Below are 20,327 nucleotides of genomic sequence, written 5' to 3' on the forward strand. Positions count from 1 at the left end.
TGACGCCCGCCACTTATATTTTTCGTATTTTCGATGTGCTAATCGTCTTTGATACAATTTTAAATTTGTCTTTTATACTGCAGACAAAAAAAGTACGAAAAATCACGGTATTAAAAATAATAATAACAACACAATAATTACAAAAGTATGATGTATCGGTATCGCCATATCAATGACTCGGTATATATAATATATATACATTGAAAATTCACTAATTGGATACTTTAAGAATAATGTTTGGTAAAATTAATGATATAAGGTAGGCGCAATAACAGTGGTACTGTATTATATAATATTATAGAGTATTTACTTCAGTTATGAAATCGTCGACGTCACTGAAATATTTTGTAGTGCCTATATCTCATATAGTACATAATAATATATAACACCGTAGTACTTACTAAAAATAAACACGTATTTTCGACAAATTTATAGTGACCAGTGACGTGTATTGATGATTCATCGACAATAATTTTTTTGCAAAATACAAATATTATTCATACGACTCGGACTCATGTCAATTGACACGAAATTGTTTTAAATATAAAAAAGTGTCGGTGGCGATGTCATTTAAGATCATATCGAAAGGACAAAAGTGTTATGACCAATAATCGGCTACAAAGTACTAAGGTAAAGTTACCAATTATTGTTTACTTTATCTATGGTTGAGTTCATGAACTTACATCGGTGTACTTTTGTAAACGTGAATTTGGACTGAACAAAGCTATAGATACTGCATGTAGTAGATTGGAACAATTATAATCGAGAAGTATATGGAAATTGTCTCGCGACGATTCAAAAATAGCAGGTGCTGGTTGCCTTGTTGAGATTGACGAAAGTTTATTTGTCAGGCGTAAAAATAATGCAGGTTGAATACTGCCGCAGCAATGGGTTTTTGGTGGCATATGTCACGAGAACAACGAGTGCATCGTTGATGCGTGTATACCCGATCGGTTGGAAAATACAATGATACCAATAATTTGTGATCGTGTACTAATTGGATCGACCATTTTATCAGATTCCTGACTAGTCTACGTATAATAATATCCAACAAATCGGGAGATTATAATCACTCAACAGTAAACCACAAATACAATTTTGTTCATACTCAGAATTTTGAGAGGATGTGGGGAAGTGCTAAGCGGGGAAACAAGAAACGAAGAGGAACTAAAAAACTTCCTCGATTTATATTTAGAGTAGAGTTTATACGGCGAAGTAAATGAAACAGACGCAATCCGTTTTAGGAAATACCGAAAGATATATCCGAATTTTGGCCACCTGCATAAATATTTATCTATTTTTATTTTTATTTTATAATATTATTCATAAATTTAATTTTTAATTTTTTAATGTTATTATTATTATTTTTTAATAACACGCGCGGTTTTCCGTACCTTTTTTATCTGCAATATAAAATAAAAATTGTATAAAAGATGATTAGCATATCGAAAATACGAGATATACCTATTACCTACATATGGTACCTATGTTATCAATGCTTAATTATATATTTAATATGTATTGTATAAACGTATACTATAATAATATTCACTAGTCAGGGTTTAATTTATTTATTTAGTATAATATAACGTCTTGTTTCCTTTAAAAATACTAATTTTTCAAATGTGATATCTGATAATTCCTGGTAGGATTATGAATAAATCCTGCCAGGGAAACATACGTTTAACGGGTAATGGAAAGTACAGGCTGGTATTAAATCGAATAAATAATTTTTTTATTGTCGGATAATTGATAAGGTTTTTTAAATATTTATTTGTATCATTAAAAAAACTAATTACTTTCAAGTCACCTTTTTTTGATGGTTTTAACAGTTTCTGGTTGCGATGAAAAAACAATAAATTTGTCGTCATCTTCATCACTAGAATTTGTTGAATTATTAGTAGTATCATTAGTAGTAATATTATCTGCAGCATTTAAGTATATATAGGTTTTTAATTCTATTTTTTTCATGGTCATGCACATTTGACATCCATCTTAATTTGTAACAAGGATGGAAAAAAGTGGCTAAAAAAGCTTCGTTTATACCGGAAGATAATGCTAATTAAATTATAGTATTTATAAATTTAAATTTGCCGCACTTTTTATACATAGTATATACTAAAATAGTTGCGGTTGGTAGATGATAGGCGAGTGAAAATAATCATAAAATATTAATTTTTCAAAGTGTCGCATTAATGTATCGAGTATTTTTCGATAAAATTATTTTATGAAATACTCCATATATTGTCTAAAAATTTATCGTGATACAGGATACTCGATACTTCATATAGTTGTATCGAAGATACGGCCCAACTCTGCCTTAGTGGCGGGAGAATACCGATGGCTGGCGGGCGTCAACTAAACCAGTACCTCACTTTGCTTTTAGCTTTACGGTGAGAGTTGAATGAAATTAGGTTATTGAGTAGGTCACTTCAATGGATGAGTTAAATTTGAATTCAACGATTGTATATGAAAAACGATTTTGAGCGAAAACTATCAGTCAGCCTTTATTGCGTACTTGGTACCTATATATTTTATGATATATTTATATTGTTATTTAAATAATCTATTTTACTATACAAAATACAAATCAGAAAAATGCGGTAAGTTGAATTAATAAATTAATTTATTCCGAAAAATGAAATTTTAAAATATCGCTGTTGTATAAAATATAGACACTATAATAATACACGCTAAAAGTTTGTTTTAAGTACACATGAATGTTTTTAAATCATGGCGAATAGATATCTAACTAAAATTGTTATTATTCGTTTAAATATTTAATTTTCTCTAAATTTGAACTTAAAATGACAATAAAAAATACTTTTCTCTTAATTAGTATATTTTTTTAGATTTTAACTAGTATGAACTTTGAATTAAATTTCCAATCCAAAGCTATGTAAATTGAACGTTGTATAAATTGTCAACAAAAAATAACGTACGTTTGGTCAGCCCCCTCCATCAATGGAAAATACATAAATGAATTGCGTGGATATTTAGCAAGTAATTCACACGTATTAGCACGCCTAGTTTTGAAATTCGCACGACCCTCCTTCCTTCCCCTTCAAAAATCAAAATCCATGGGGGGAGGGCAACAACACGTCTCGCCAAACCCTCCCATGGTAAAAACCAACATATTTGCGATTTTTTTTTTTGCAGATATTTAGCACGTACGTGACCACGGACAATGTTTTAAAAATGAAAAAAATAATTTGATATGAAAAAAGGTGGACACTTGAGCGACACTCTGCTGTACAGTAGGTTACAAGTGAGTCACTGTAATCTGTAATGGATTGTGTTAAATTTGAATTGAATGATATAATATCATTGTATAAGAAAAAACGATTATAAGCAAAGATGGTTAAGACGAAGTCTATGATATTTTTAAGTATATTTGGTTATCTTACTGTGAATAAAATAATTTATATATAACCTATTTACGTGGAACCTTGTTATAATTTTCAATCCTTAGCTATAAAAGTTAAGGATTTTTTACATTTTCAACTACAAAATAATTTTAATTTTTAAATTTCTTAAATTTTGTCAAAATTCGAATTTTAAATGCTTATAAAAAAAATCATTCTTATGTGTTTTTAAAATTTTTCAATTGCTATTGCTATCTATTACGAGCCTTGTATTAAACGAGAATGGCCTTAAATGTCGATGCAGAAATTAAAAAAAAAAATTCAAGATCAATAAAAAAAATAATAAATATAAAAGTAAAACGAGAATATAAACATTCAATTAAATTTTCATGCATCTACAGTTATTCGTTTTTGAATTACAAAAAAATAAGAAAATCGCTACATGAAAAATCGAGTAAATATCCAATGCTGTAAAAATATGAACTTTAAACGCTCATAAAAATTTATTTTTACTTGCTTTTAGAAAAATGTTTGTTTTTGATAAATGTAGAAAACTTATGAGGAATTTCCTATTATATTTACAAATCTTAGATTTAAAAAGAAAATTTTTTATAAATTTCTAACTCAAAATAAATTGCAAATTTTCGTCATTTTTACGTATTTTGTCAAAATTTGGACTTTAATTACCTATAAAAAAATTGTGAATACGGATTTTTAATATTTTTCATATGCCTTTGAAACATTATATTAGAAGCCTTCTATTAATTTTTCAAGATTTTTTACCTAACAAATAATATTTTATTGATTTTTATGAAAAAAAAAAAAATGTAATTTAAATTTTTCCATAAAGAGCTCAAAATAAGTCAAAGTATTTTGAAAATGTTATGATGTGTAGAAAATTATTATATTTACATTCAGTAAAAGTTTCATGTATCTACTGCCATTTATTTTAGAGTTACACCAAAAACCAAAATTGATTTTTATCCTTAATTTTTCGTTTGTTTTTTACCACGCTTTTGAAAACTACTAGGAACTTTTTACTTTTGACCCACCAAAATACCAACTATTATTAGTATAAATTAAAAACTTGAATGTATTTTCATAAATACTTGTAAAATATACATTTTAACAAAATCACGTAATTTTGAAAATTATTTTGTAGTTAGATATAAATAATTAAATTATTTTCAAAATATTTTTATCCAAGAATTACAATATAAAATAAAACTATACTCACGTGTTTTACCATCTTTAGAAGTTATTACTCTATCTTTAAACAAAATGATCGCTTCAAGAGGTCAAAATTTAAAATTCCCAATAGTTTTCAAAAGCTCCCGGAAAAACAAATAAAAAATTAAGGAAAAAACAGAAATTTTTACGCAAAACCAATTTTTGGATAAAATCAATTTTGATTTTTGGTGTAACTCTAAAGGGTCGTGCGAATTTCAAAAGTAGGCATGCTAATACGTGCGAATTACGTGCTAAATATCCACGTAATTCATTCATGTAGTTTCCATTGTGGGGGGGGGGGGCTGGCAAACGTACGTCAAAAAATAATTTGCTAAATTTTTGATTTTTATAAATTTTGTCGACATTTTAACTTCACTTGCTTATAAAAAATCGTGATTTTATACATCTTTAAATTTTTTTAAAACTAATGTAATCACTTCAAAATGAAAAATTAATATAATAATTTAAGAAAATAATAATATTTTTCAAGCATATAATAAACAGTTCAAAAAGAGACAAATGTTTTGAAAATATCATTTATAGAAAATGATAATATAAATTTAAATTACAACAAAAATTAAAAACTGTTTAAGAGGAATTAGTTATTTTACGAATGTAGTAAAATTTTGAAATATTTACACTTATAAAAAATTGTTTATAGTGACTTTTCGACAAACTTTTTTTAATTATAATTTATAGGTAAAAAAACCTAGTAGTAATAATCTAGTTTTAGTATGAAATTATTAAAAATTTCCGATTTTATCGAAATTTCTTAAACTTTTGACATAGAATAGTTATAAAAAAAATATGCCAATGTATTTTTAATATTTTTTAATTGGAATATGAAAATCTTACAAGGAACTACTTTACTACTTCGTATACCTACCTTGAATTTGTCGACACTGACTTCTAGACGTGAAGCAGTGTGTATTTAATTTATTCTTAGGCTTATTAAATTACCATAATATAATTTACTCTCCTTATTTACTAGAGCCATAAGCGTGCGCAGACCTGAATTTCGGGGGGTGCCTACAATTTGTTCGGCCCCTTTTCTTAATTTGGGCCCTCTCTTAACAAGACATGTACATATTTTAATAAATTATAATGCACAAATAAATATTACTTACATTATATCACATATTAATCAGTGGTATTATTAATAGATACCGAGTAGTCTAGAACACATCTATTTTAACGTTCCTTACCATCTTCCCAGATGGCCAGCTATTGAGGTATCCCACTACTTTCTATACTTCTTCTCTATTTAGAATCTAGATTCTAGAGCAATGTCGTTATACGACAAATACCCCGTATTTGATTTATTTTTAGATACGAATATACGATACATAAAATAATTAAATCTTATGTTAAGTATTGAATTTGTTTTTCACTGCAGGTACATTATTTAATCTTTAAGAGGACGCTATACCCGCATGTGTTGTCTCTGTCTTACTAACGTACATCATAACATATTTTCGTTCAGCAGAATACATTTTGTGATGTTAGCTTTAATATTAGACTAAATTCACTTATTATCAAATTTAAAGGTAAGAATATTACCTAAACAATGACTTATGGTTTTATTAATATTATCATTTTAAAATGAGTTATGAATATTTAAAAGTTGTTATATTTTACATAGCTGTAACTCACTTTAAAATAATAATGTCATTAAAAGCATATGTCATTGTCTAGATAATATTCTTACCTTTAAATTTGATAATAGGTAAATTTACTCTAATATTAAAGCTAATATCATAAAATATATTCTTCTGAACGAAAGTTTGTTATGATGTACGTTAGTAAGAAACAGACAACACATAGGGGCATGCCGTCCTCTTAAATTATATTATTAACGTTTATAATATAATATCACATGCACTTATTGTAGTATTGTACCTACCATAGGAGTTACGCCTGGTTTTATTCTAAACAATAAATTATTATTAATTTGAACATTTTATATTATTATAAAAATATATACCTAATAATTACCTATATAACATTTATTGGAAATTTGAATGAAGACCCTGCGATTAGGTACCTTTTAGTTATTGAATTAGGTATAACAACAAAACAAAATCAATTGTGCCGAAAACTGATTTTGTGAAACAATTTTTGTTTTCCATACCTATACCTACGTGATAAAATACATTTGAAGTTTAGACACATAAAAACTAATATAATTGTAAAATCAATAGAAAAATTCTTCATCTACCTCATAATTTAAATGTCAACCAATATCAATATACATTTATCGATAAACTTTTTAAATTTTTTTCTTCTGATTTATTTTCGTCACTGACTTTTGTCTCTATTTATAAATATAATATTTAATATTCATACATTAACCAGTATAGGTTGTACCTTATGTATTGGTTTATTTGAATAATTGTATAAATATGTTTCTAGCACTGAACGCATATTAATAGGAAAGTCAATCAGTGCCTTTTATATATATTTTTATTATAACTATTCAAAACCTTAATAATGAATGTAGCTAATAAAAAATAGTTATACTATTTACACTTGACAACATTAATCCACAGACCACAGCTGTTTATATAGTTTATATTAGTAGTACAAACTAAATATATATGTGCAGTGTGGTTTAAAAAATAATTATAATTTTATTATTGTAAATACAAATTGTAAATTTTTTTTTTTACATATAATACCTAAAAATATAAAACATAAAAAAAAGTGTTATCTATATAGTTTCTAATGTTTCTATTGCTAAACCATAAATATGAACCTATATTAAACTAAAAACATATTATTGAGTTGATATTGTTGCCATTTCTTGGTACCCACTGATAGATACTATACTATCATATTATACTATTTACTCTCATAAATTAAATCATACATAGAGAATTAAAACAAGAAAGTATCATTGAAATAGTGTAAATAGTAGGGGGGGGGGTCTTTGGTTCATTCGTGCTTGTATTATAAATGAGTTATTATTTCTTGGACAAATGTTCTTATACAATAGTTATGACAAATTGTGAAATGTTTATTTATAAAACACATTGTCTTGTTCTAATAAATATAAATATTAAATACTATAAATAATAGCTCACAGCCCATAACTACCCACTATATATTCACCACTAGGAAAAGCTTTGAGGCAAGTCTCTTTCAATACATAATGAAATACCATAATTTAATAAAGTATTTGACAATTTTCACAAATTGTATAGACATTCTTATAATTATTTACATAGTATAGATACAAGTGTATTGTTCTTAATAGTTAATAGAGCCTTTAATTTTAAAAGTAAATATATTGTAATTATTAAATAATGATATTCTTATGTATATAGTCAAAATATTTACATTTTTAAAAACCAATAAAAAACAAAAAGTTTGAAGAGGTATATTAACACACACATTTTTCATTAAACAGAATTATTAAATAGAAAAAAAATCCATTACAAATAAAATAATAATTTATACAATTATTTAAATACTTTGTAAATATTTTCAATTTTCTTAATCTCAAAAATCTTTTTTTTATTAGTATAGTATGTATTATATATTGAAGTACCTAATATCTTTTAATTTACAATACCTTTAGATTTGTATGAAATAAATGCGGCAAGCAGTGCACCGATCAGTTGATCTTTTACTTTCATAGTTTATATCATTATTAAAATTGTTCGTAAAAGTTTAATGCTATTTTGTTCTAGCTACAAGTGTAAGCAATAAAAGAAATTATTATAAAATAATTATTTTACATGACGAGTCAATTTAATAAGTTATTAAATTGTTATTAATAATAACAATTTAAATACATTTAAAGACAATAAATAATAAGAATAATTAATTATATAAAAAAAGTTCAATTTTTTAAATCTGTATTATTGAAATATTTTACTTAATAAGTAAATACACAATTTTAATACATATTATAAAATACTTAATGATTATTGAAATCATTTTAAATTCTTTTCTTCTAAGAATAATTAAGACTAGAAATACTTTAATACCTATACTGTATCTTATATAAGAGTAACTTTGGGTAGCAACCACACCCCTCAATAAATTGGACTATATTGACTTATGCGGTCAGATTTAGCGTTCTATGATCAGCGTTAGTCGTAAAATCATTTTATAAAACAATCTTAGCAAAACACATACAACACAGTGATTGAAATAATGAAGTAACACTCCAAAGAGAATGGGTGCTGTCCAAGGCTATACTTATATAAGCCAGATTATTCAACTATAAAATAATATCAATAATAATATTGATTTAAAAAGACATAAAAATGTCATGTATTAAAATAATACAATTGTTTTTCTTTTTATTACAAACACAATAATAAATATTAAATTATCAAAAGTTAAACACATTATTCGAAGAAACTCTAATGTATAATTCAAACAAATCTACTAAAATAAAATTCCTGATGATCTGGGCATCAATGTAGGTCCATTTAAATTACTGAAAATTTTTTTAATATTTTATTTGGGTTATGTTTATAATTTATTACATTATAAGTTTAAATATTTTTTTGACTTACCTGAATTTCATTACTACTTTACCAATAGCCTGTCTACTTTGTAAATGCTTAAATGCACGTTCTAATTCATGTTCCATAAATGTCTTGTCCAACACTGGTCGAAGAACATAATCATTCGCCATGCTGGCAAGTTCATTTAATATGGTAGAGTTAAATTCATAATGATCCCAACATTTGTTACCTTTAAACATCTGAAATGTAATTAAATTCATTATTTGTGATTGCAATAAATAGGATTTTAAATATTATTTCTAAAAGGTATACTCACATAAACCAACCTTAACCATTGCATATAGAAAAATCCACGAACAAGACCAAATGAATCAGATGGTAAGTGGTGTGGTCCAATAGGGACTACTATACCACAAGCACTACACAACTGTTTACATAGACTGTATTTATGTTCACCAGCTGTATTGAATACATAATCAAACCTAAAAGTATGAACAAATTATATATTTTAATGTATGATGTAACATCTAAAGCAAAATACAATTCCACATACCCGCTAGGTGCAGTACTTAGTAATTGGTCAATACTAACAGTTTCAGTTTCATAAGTGGTGGTGGCACCAAGGTATTTCATAAAATAACATACTCGGCTTGGACAAGCAACAGTAACATCTGCTTTTAAATAACAACATAATTGGACAATTATTGAACTTGTTCCTGTATCTCCACAGTATACAATTATCCTGAAAATAAAAATTATTAATAACTCATTTTTTAAATTTAATAATAACTATGGACTAATTTGTAAATTGAATGCATATAATATACATGCATTCATTATTCTAGAACTGTAAAAACTATATTTTTCCTATTTAAGTACTTATTATGGTGCAATAAAAAAAAAAATAATGATCCACATTTATTACATTTTTCAAGATGAGTACTTAAAACTAGTAATCTTAGTATTAAAATAAAAACAAAAACAAATGTAAAATACAATGACAGTGGTACCTTGATAAGTTAGGAAACCTTAATGTCAAAATAAATGCCATTCCTTTGCTAACATGTTGATTACTCGAAAGAATAACTATAGATAATTTGAACATTCTGTCCCGAATTTAGACAGATAATGATGGATAATTTTTATTTTCATTCGTCAAATCTATTTGTGTGTTTCAATAATTTAACCTAATCACGTTTATTATTGTATTTTTCATTCAGTTTATTTTCACTAAATTTGGTATAATCAGTTGCGATCGATCAGTTACACACGTACAGTGGTATGGGATGTAAGAATTATTAATTATTTAATTACATTTTTTATCAACATTTTTTAGTAATTAATTTAAAATAATAATAATAACAATACACACTGTAATACAATGACTGTATATACTATAACTATATAATAATTGGAAACTATAATAATATGTTTTCCTAAAACCTCAATAAGTCAAAAAAATTGCATTTCCTTTGAATTTTGATTTATCAAGATTCCACTGTTTTGTATTGACTCACAGTTTTTGCTAAAATTATTACTAGAGATTTAAACAGGTTTTGTTTCACAATAATAATAATAATAATTAGGATGATAATTTTCATCACAAACCTCATTTCAAAATTATATGCTGGTGCCAAGGATTTCTACTAGAAATTATGAGAGATTTCAAAAGATCTTTGGGACTGAGGGAAAGAATAAAATATTCTTAATTAGTTAGTATTACGATAGTTTATTATTTGGTTAATCGGAAAGTACTTTCTTTGGTATTTATCAATATTTTGCCAATCAAGATTGTTTGTCAATTTATTAATTATGTCAATCAAAAGTGAAATTCCAATTTGAGGTAATTTTACAGAAAGTGTAGCTTTGCAGAGTAGAGTATTTAAATGATGATAATTTATTTATTTAAGTTTTAGTTATGATTTATAAATAATATGAATTAAAATTTTATCAAAACTTTTTACCTGACCTAACTTAACCTTCTTTGATAAGACATGAGAATAAAGTAAGTACATTGTATAATTAGACAAGATACTATAATACTATTTTTACTGTGAAATTAAAGTTTAGTTAATTATTGTATTTAGTATTTTTAATCTAATTAAAGTAGTATTGATAATATATTTTTGGGTTGCATTAATAGTCATTTAACATTTATTAAATTAATAGTGAGATAATGATTTCTTTAATAGCTTATTAAGTTTATACATTTTTTATTTAGCTTGGCATATGTATTTTAAAATTATTCACTTCTCTGAAAATGAGGTATAAGGCTATCTTTGGTGAGATATAAATATTCAACGTATATTTTAAGTTATCACAAAATAATAATAAATATTTAACATAATAAATTAATTTTGGTTATTTGTTGATTGTTAAACATAAAATCTATTAAAAATACAAGGTACCTTCTAGTGTGAACAAAAATATAGTATTAGATTATATTATTATGAATTTAAGCATATTTTGTGTTTACATTAATATATTTAAAAAAAAAAGATTGTTTTTTTTAAATTTTGATTTATACCAGTATGTAACTAATATTATCCGATAAAAATTTAAAAACCAATAGCATTAACTCTAAATTACTAATTATTTAAAAAGCAGTATGTTACTTTTTTTCCATAGCAGTCATTGGATTTAAATTAGCTGTTTGAAATACAGCCAACCATGCTAACGACCCTGAGTATGGAAGTGTTGCTGCTTGTTCGTGGGTTAATGTTTGCGGCTTGTGTCCAACATATTTATCTGACACAACTATAGTTTCACACAATGTACCACAAGGAGACCATGGTGGCAGTGACACCCAAACTTCATCATTAATGTTTATGTCACGTCGAACATCTGATCCTAAGTCAATAACAACTCCTGAACAATCTCTGCCCAATACAATTGGAAATTCTCGGTGCATTGATTTCTAAACATAATTATAATAATAGAAAAATATTGATAAATTGAATTAATTTTGTTAACCATTAGCCATATACTTACTAAAGTTTGTTTATAAATATCACTTTCTAATACGTTTAATAAAGAAAATGTTAGATATGTTCTAACTGATTAATGCAAAGTAATTTTAAAGCTAAAATATCTGTTATAATAATTTTTTTTTTTTGGGGGGGGGAGGGGTATTTAGTAGTCATACAGTTTCATCATATTAAATTTGTTACACAATTTAAATTACCTTGATTTTAAGATCTTATTATTTTTAGTAACTTAAAATTAGATTAAATTTCTCTTGAAATAGTTTTAGATAAAAGGCTTAAAGATGTAGGTACTTGAAAATATTATTTTCATATATAATAGTGGGATTTTTAGTATTAAAATCACTTCTATTCTTAAGTATTTTATAAGCTTGCTTTTGTTGTGTTTTATAAAATTGAGATATTAAACATTGCTTTTCTTGTGTCATTGGTATTCTTTTATTATATTAACAGTTGTAAACATGATATATATAAATTAGTTTTTATACTTACACGTAATGTATGCTTGATTAAAAATTTTCTTATAAATGATCCATAACCAGATGCAACTAAAACATCCATTGGATCTAATGCAGCAGCTCTAACCATTATCATTACTTGATTAGATTCCGTGATTTCTGGTGTTACAACATCTTCTAATAATGTTATGCTCTATACATAGGTATAAATTAATTAAAATATTTTAAAAATAACACTAAAAAAAAGCTAAGAAATTACTTCAGTTCCATTATAACTGGTTGCTGATGCAGCTTTCATATGTGTTACTGTGATGGAAGATGGCTTTATATTTACACCAATTAAAAACCCAACTCCACTGCCGACAAACAAACCAGCAAAACCAATATAGACATGACTTCGATTGACTAAAAAATGTATACAATTGTATGTTTAGTATAAAAGTATAATGAGTATCAGTGCTGTAGCCAGATTTTTTTCTCAAATTTTTGCAATATTAGTATATCTACTTATTACTTATTATTTTATGATTCCTTTATTAAGTGTTTACTATATGTCTACTAAGTTAACTATAGTACCCACACATTAAACATAATACTGTATAAATATTAATATTATTGTAAACCATAGATTAATGTATTAATTAATATAATTATATCAATATGACGTGTTGTAAACAAAAAATGTAATTTTTTGAATATTATTACAATTTACTAACAAGATATTAGAATTTAAGATCATAATTTTTAAATTTTATCAGACACAAAATATAAAACAAGTCATACTTGATCTTAGTGGCCTTATATAAATAGGATAGTTAAAAATAAAAGAGATTATGATGAAACAGCTAAACAAATTTAAATGATATATATAATAATCAAACTATAATCGTGTTCACTACAAAAATGGGATTCACTTGTATTTTTTATCTAGAATCTGTGCTTATCATTACTATTTGACATTCATAAATAATTTATCGTTATCATAGATTATAATGAATATTGAATTATATAAATATCTATATTAATGATGTAGAAAAAAAAATATTTGTTATAAAGAGTTAACAAAAAAAAAAAAAATAAAACATTTTGTGTTAGGGTATGTGTGCTACATAATCTAATAACCCAGGCTATCGCACTGATGAGTATATTCAAAATATTTCATTTTAAATTTACCTACAGTATAAATTAAAAAACGTATCAATATTTTATTGTTGTAAGCTATTTTTTCTAAAGGTTTTTTTATCAAGCAAATAAATAATTAAGATATACATAATAGAATAAGTTAAATTAAACATAACAAATCATAAAGTTATAATTAATTAATTTGAGAAATGAGAATTGTATTTTTCATTTACATTAAAAATAAATTAATAACTATTATTACTTTAACAATTTTTTTATATATTTTTGAAGGGGATACTAAACTAAAGGAATTTAAGAGGGCGTTATATCCACATGTGTTGTCTCTGTCTTACTAATGTAGATCATAGCAAATCTTCATTTAGCAGAACACATTTTGTGATGTTAGCTTTAATATTAGAGTTAATTTACTTAATATCAAATTTAAAGGTAATAATGTTGTCTAGAGCATCTCATAGGTTTATATTGGTATTTTAATTTTTAAGCGAGTTACGAGCATTTTAAAGTTTTAATATTTTGTATAACCATAACTCACTTAAAAATTAAGATATCAATAAAAGCCTAACAAATACCCTAGATAATATTCTTACCTTTAAATTTGATAATAGATAAATTTACTCTAATATAAAAGTTTACATCACAAAATGTGTTCTGCTGAACATAGATTTGCTATGATCTACATTAGTAAGACAGAGACAACACATGCGAGTATAATGTCCTTTTAATTAATTAAATTATATTAGGTACCAATATTATTGGTATGTATCAATAATAAATGTATTATTTAAGAAAACAATAAAATACATTTCTATTTTTATTAATTGATTATAACTTGTACTTGTAAATATTATTAGATAATATATGTTTTATAAAAAATATTTAAGTTGATTTAGTTAGTTATTCATATTATAATATAATAAATTTAAATTTGGTTTTAAAAAATATTATTTAAAATTTAGTTTTTAAAACTATTATATTAAAATATAAAAAGTTGGTATACCAAATTCAATAATATAATAAAATACTAACACGTAGTAACACCATACAATGAACTTACAGCTATTGCCAGTTAAGTAGATTATTTTTGATTGCAGGGCATCGACAACAAAATTCAAGTCATATTGCTGAAGTGTGCACTTAGTTTGTAACCATGCTTCTAAGAATTGTTCCCATCCTAAGTGTATGCCTTCTTGTATATTTTGTATGGATCTGGAATTCCATGTTTCCAGTACCAATTGGTGCATTTGATCAGACCAGCGATCAAATGCAATTGTTCCATTTTCTAGAGCAGTTGTTATCAAAACCTAAATAAATTTAAAAAAAAATAAAAATCGATAGTCAATATATTTAAAAATACATATTGGTAACTACGATATGCACCTTAAATGTTTCAAATCCATTGCATAAGTCTGTTATAGTTTTCCCCATTAGGTAATCTTGAATTAGTGTTATCTTTTGGTTAATTTTATCATAAACTTAAACATTTGTGTTTGAAGAAATTCAATGAACCAACATGAAAAAAATATCAAAATATGATTTAGAAAAAAACAACGTTTAATGAGAACATCTCAATTTTGACACACCCAAAAAGTAAATACATTAGATATTATGTTACTCACCTTGTAGACTTAAAAAAGTAATAATGAATAGACCGGTTATTATATGTTATCATGACTTAAGTATTAGGTTCATTTAAGATGATTATCTATGCTGTTTTGTCTTTCGTTTTTGAAACTCAAAATAGATTATATTATGTACGACATAAGTGATAATATTTAACTACTTGTGAGTGTTTTTTTCTAAACTTTTAGCAACTAAATTCTTGACTTAAGTTATCGGTACCGAATAGAGTGGAATGCAATAAGGTGATTAGTGTTATCAGAATAAAAAAGTAAAGATAATCAATCAAATTGGCATTTTTTCGAAATTTTATTATTTTACAATAACAGTGTTAAGGACTGTTTAAATTTAACATCGATAAATGGATTTTATCATGAGAACTTTTAACCATAGTTGTTTTATTATATACAAGCAAATTTTCTCCTGCAATTCTCACAGCTGATAAATTAAGTGGCTTTTTATGGAGGTACCGAGAGCAAACGGTAAGTTAAAAATCGTTTTGGCGATAATTTTATGTCAAAACTGTGTTTACTAAAATCAAAAATGTTTGCTCTCATCAATGACCGAATTTTTTAGCGGTGTAAATGGTTTAATGTTACTAGCACAGTTTAATCGTGGTTATTACTTATTACTTATTATAAAGGTAGTATATATTTTTAATAAGTACCACGATTTGAGATATACATATATATTAGTGATATACTAAACCGTGATAGGTACCTACAATAATTAATCTTTTTTCGGATCGTTTTAGCGATGAACAAACGTCATAGATATTATGTCGTATCAGTAAACAGTGTGCTTTTGTTACCTCCGTGAAAACTCTCGTTGAATAGTAAAAACAATTCTCTTTTTGTGCCTGCATTATGTTCTAGCCATAGGTACATAGTCACATAGGCAAGCGTAAGACGTTGACTCATATGACTCAAAGGCAGAGCTCAGGACTTAAAGCATTTGCTTATTTTTATGGATTGACTTAAACTGTAGCAGAGTGCTATGGAAATATATGTCATGTTACAACACGTTTAATTATGAAATTTAAGTGCTTTTTTCAACAATTTTTCAAAAAGATGCTTTTTTCCAGTTTTTTTTTTAATTATTTTTGCTTTTTTGACCAGTTTTTCTATTTTATATGGTTTTTTCAGAAAATCTATAAACAACAAGGCAAAATGTCTAGGAAGTGAAGTTTGATTTTTTTATAATATAAAGATTTGTTTTTTTTTTTATTTTTAGTTAGAAACTTTCCTAATTATTTTTTGTAATCTTTAATTATATTATTTTTAGCACAGTTACAAATTAAATTTAGTACCTGCTTTATCATGTAAAAAGAAATTTTTTTTTTTGATTAAATATTTTTGCTCAAATTTAAGTTTTTTAAATGCTTTTGAGTGCTTATAATGATGTTTATAAGCGCTTTTTTAAGCGCTTATTTTAATGATTTTAAGTGCTATAAATCCCGAACCCTGCTCATAGAGTCATAAGTCGTAAGCATGAACTAATGTATAAAATATGTATTAATTTTATCTTTAATTATGGTCGTAAGTAGTAAAATTTGATTGAATGAATTTACAATACCAATATTATACAGTTTTTCACTTTTGTTGGTTTTAAGTTTATATAGGATTAGTAAAATACGCAGGTATCATAATTACACCTAAGACCTAGTTAGTTGGTAATACAATTAAAGGGATTGAATTTATATAGCATGTATTGAAATATGGTGAAATAATCGCAATTTATGTACCAAATATTCTAGGAAAAACATGTTTTAAAATAAAATTTTAAACGATTTGGTTATTTCAATGAAATTACTCAACTATCTGCTATTATTCAATTCTAAAAATAAAATATTGCATTAAATTCTATTACAGCACTTACCTGGAATATTCTTGTCCGTCATAAATTGGTTATAGTGTTCACAGTTTAATTGAACTCAACAATTTTTTTCAGTTCAATTTCTCAATTTGAAATTATACCTATATAGTATATCTATATCCACGTAACAATTAGTGTACATTTTATGATGACGTTTAAATGATTTGAAATCCACGGATGATCATTTTCTTATTGATATTTTGAATTATTTTATTTAGCCATTGATAAAAAACTATAAACATAAATTACCTATGTGTTTAATAAATTGGTTTGAGACATAGTTCTATAGTTTAATATCATTTTTTTATCAGTAACAATATAAGTATCCCTGGATCTAAAACTGTTTTACTCAAGGTGTATTTATAAATATTTTTTGTGTAAAATAAATAAACATAGGTACTATTTATGGGTATTTGGCTACGTAACCTGAAGTGAACCACCGAATTGCTGTTCATACTTTTATATAGATTCTACGTTTACATGTCTAAGACGGGAAATGGTCATATCATAAACGACATAAACCTCGTGAAGTTTTGATTATTTATTTTTGATAATTATTAATTTCTGTAATAATAATCTATGAAAAACCTCGTTTATTAAATTTAATCTTTTTTTATTCACAAAGAAAAATTTTATCATACATAAATTGAAACTTTTATTTTTTTTTGTAATTCACACAAATGAGTCAAAATATCTCAAAATTTGTCTAGAAATGCTAATATAATTATTAGGGGGGGAATTGCAGTATTTTCATTTATGAATTATAACGAAAAACAAAATTTAATTTTTGGAATCCTGTAAATCCAGAATCAGTAATTTATTCGCCAAAATATTTAGTATAGACAAGTGGACAATACAATGTGAATGTAGTACCTAACTGATAGTGTTTTCTTAAAATGTGGCTTTTTTTTATATAATATGTTCATATTTCGTTAGATTTCTAAATAATTTTTCATTAAATTCATTAGATACTTACTACTAAAATGGATAATAACTATATTATATGAATGATATAATATTAATAATTCTTTTATTTTATAAAAATTGTTTTTTATTTTTTTTATAATTGCTATCGATATGCAAAAACTTGAATTTATCTATTTTATTATCTATACCAGATCCTACTATTCTAGAAGTCTAACTTTATTATATTTATCTATACCTTAATGCAATTTATTCTTTGTATATTTACCCGTGTCTTGATGCCATTGACATAATTCAAGAATTATTTTTTCATTAGTTGATGATTTTATTTTTGGTGGTGACAGTGGCATACTGATGTGGTAAAATTGTATTCGTGTTCTAGGTACAAGTACCAAATTCTATACCAATCACCAATCACTAAAAAATTATCGACTGCAGATTGCAATAAATGACATTATGATATTAAATGCGTATAAAAATAAGTATACACATACTTTTTCTGAATATATTTATATATTCTGTGATTTGTGAAACCAATTATTTTGTGCAATAATACCTATAGTAATTATGTAATTATAGTCTTATGGCGATGGTAAATTATTTAAGAACATGGGCTATATTACATCCTTAATGATTTATAATAATCTAATATTGTAGTATAGTCTTAAACACGATCACAAAAGTAAAATTTCGTGCACGTTTGTCGAAATTATTGTAATTACTGTACATGCAGTTGTGTAAATAAAATTGATCTTAGTTTTTGGCAGAGAAATTGTTCAATTTCTAACCTATCAATATAAATAAAATTTCCTAGTAATTTCTGATTATTTTTTTTCAGAAATAAAAATAAATATTCAATTATTTGAACGGTAAAAACTGAATAATTAAATTCTCAAAAGAAAATGTTGCCGTGAAAAAATATATTTTAAACTTCATACAACATACATAAAAAAAGTTTAAAAAACTAGAAATTTTCTAATTCGGTCTTCAAAATGTTCAAAAATATGTAAAATAATTTAAAAGTTATAGTATTAATATTTTGTGAAAATATCTAGTATCGATATAGTTATTTATTTTTGAATCAATTGTATTATTTCAATTTTTTAAATTACACTCAAAGCTAAGTATTGTAACATTTTTAATTTTTTCAAAAAGGGTTGACAGACTAAAAAAGATTTAAAAAAATAAAATATATATTGTTGTAAAATAACTTCATTCATCCGTTCAATTAGAATCTAATATAAAAATTATCATAACTTATTTTAAAATTTATTTAAAATAAATATTTGGCGAAAATTTCAAGTGTCTACAATCATTTTTTTTTGAATTACACAAAGTTAAAAAAAAATAAAAATCCATTTTGCCAAAAATTAGTTTTATGTACATATTCTTGATTAGATTTTCATTTCGTATTTCAATTTTTTATATTATTGTCATCGTCGTACCTAACAATTGTAATTATTATCGTTATTTTTTATTATTAATTTATGTTTCATGCTAGCGAAATCTTATCTTTCGATAAATTTTTGAATTAAGAAACTGTCAAATTGATGGTGTTTGTATGTATATTGTATATTATGTTAAAACTGAAAATCACATATACTAGGATTAAAATGAAAAACTGAGCTTGAGAGTTTTTACAGAGGCGCAAAGCATTACTCATAACCAACTCACACAAATGTATCCCTACTTATATGTATATGAATGTATATATTATATTATGTTATGTCCAATTCTTGAAATCAGCAACGCTATTGCCAAATATGTGAAATCGGCAACTTGGCTACCAATTTCATGGGATCGGCAAAACTTGATTGCTGATTTCATAAATTAGATACCTACCTATACTTTTTTTCTGCTGAATGTATGAATTTGGTTATACATGCGATGGACGCTTCGGTTTTTTACAGCAGTGTTTCCCAACTTCTTTTACTCGCGGAACCTTTGCAGGAGCTTGAACGTTTTGCGGAACCCCTATATAATTTGTGGAGCTAGTCTATGTTAGAATCATAATTCAAATCAAAAATATTATTAATTAATGTATATTTTCCCAAATTTCTCACGGAACCCTTAGGTCTCGCGGAACACCAGTTGAAAAACACTGCTTCACAAGCTTACAGCAAACAGCAAAACGTATTAAATAATAAAAAGGGAAAAGTGAGTAGTTGCTTTGTTGTATATCAGATATAAAATAACTTTTATTATAATATTGCATTTTATATGTACTAATCTATATTAAATTTGCATTTG

General features: G+C 25.3%; 1 protein-coding gene across 1 annotated transcript; it reads right to left on the reverse strand.

Moving 5' to 3' along the window:
- Positions 1-8,497: 8,497 nt before the first annotated feature.
- Positions 8,498-15,503, reverse strand: LOC113557251 (reticulon-4-interacting protein 1, mitochondrial-like). Its single transcript, XM_026962664.2, has 10 exons — positions 15,278-15,503; positions 15,039-15,133; positions 14,716-14,962; positions 12,778-12,923; positions 12,553-12,711; positions 11,692-11,993; positions 9,630-9,818; positions 9,393-9,558; positions 9,125-9,315; positions 8,498-9,045 (listed from the first exon to the last, which is right to left on the reverse strand). Exons 2-10 carry the CDS (start codon positions 15,084-15,086, stop codon positions 8,994-8,996), a joined length of 1,500 nt encoding a protein of 499 aa, XP_026818465.1. The 5' UTR covers positions 15,087-15,133; positions 15,278-15,503; the 3' UTR covers positions 8,498-8,993.
- Positions 15,504-20,327: the final 4,824 nt, after the last annotated feature.

This window comes from Rhopalosiphum maidis, chromosome 3, assembly GCF_003676215.2.
Source record: "Rhopalosiphum maidis isolate BTI-1 chromosome 3, ASM367621v3, whole genome shotgun sequence".
Taxonomy (NCBI): Eukaryota; Metazoa; Arthropoda; class Insecta; order Hemiptera; family Aphididae; genus Rhopalosiphum; species Rhopalosiphum maidis.

What these genes read in the sequence shown, in the direction of transcription:
- LOC113557251 (XM_026962664.2), bottom strand. Translation starts at nt 15,086, where the DNA reads ATGGGGAAAACTATAACAGACTTATGCAATGGATTTGAAACATTTAAG. An exon ending in CTAAGTACTGCACCTAGCGG is followed by an intron (nt 9,559 to 9,629) that starts GTATGTGGAATT and finishes TCATACTTTTAG; the next exon opens with GTTTGATTATGTATTCAATA. An exon ending in AATGGTTAAGGTTGGTTTAT is followed by an intron (nt 9,316 to 9,392) that starts GTGAGTATACCT and finishes ATTACATTTCAG; the next exon opens with ATGTTTAAAGGTAACAAATG.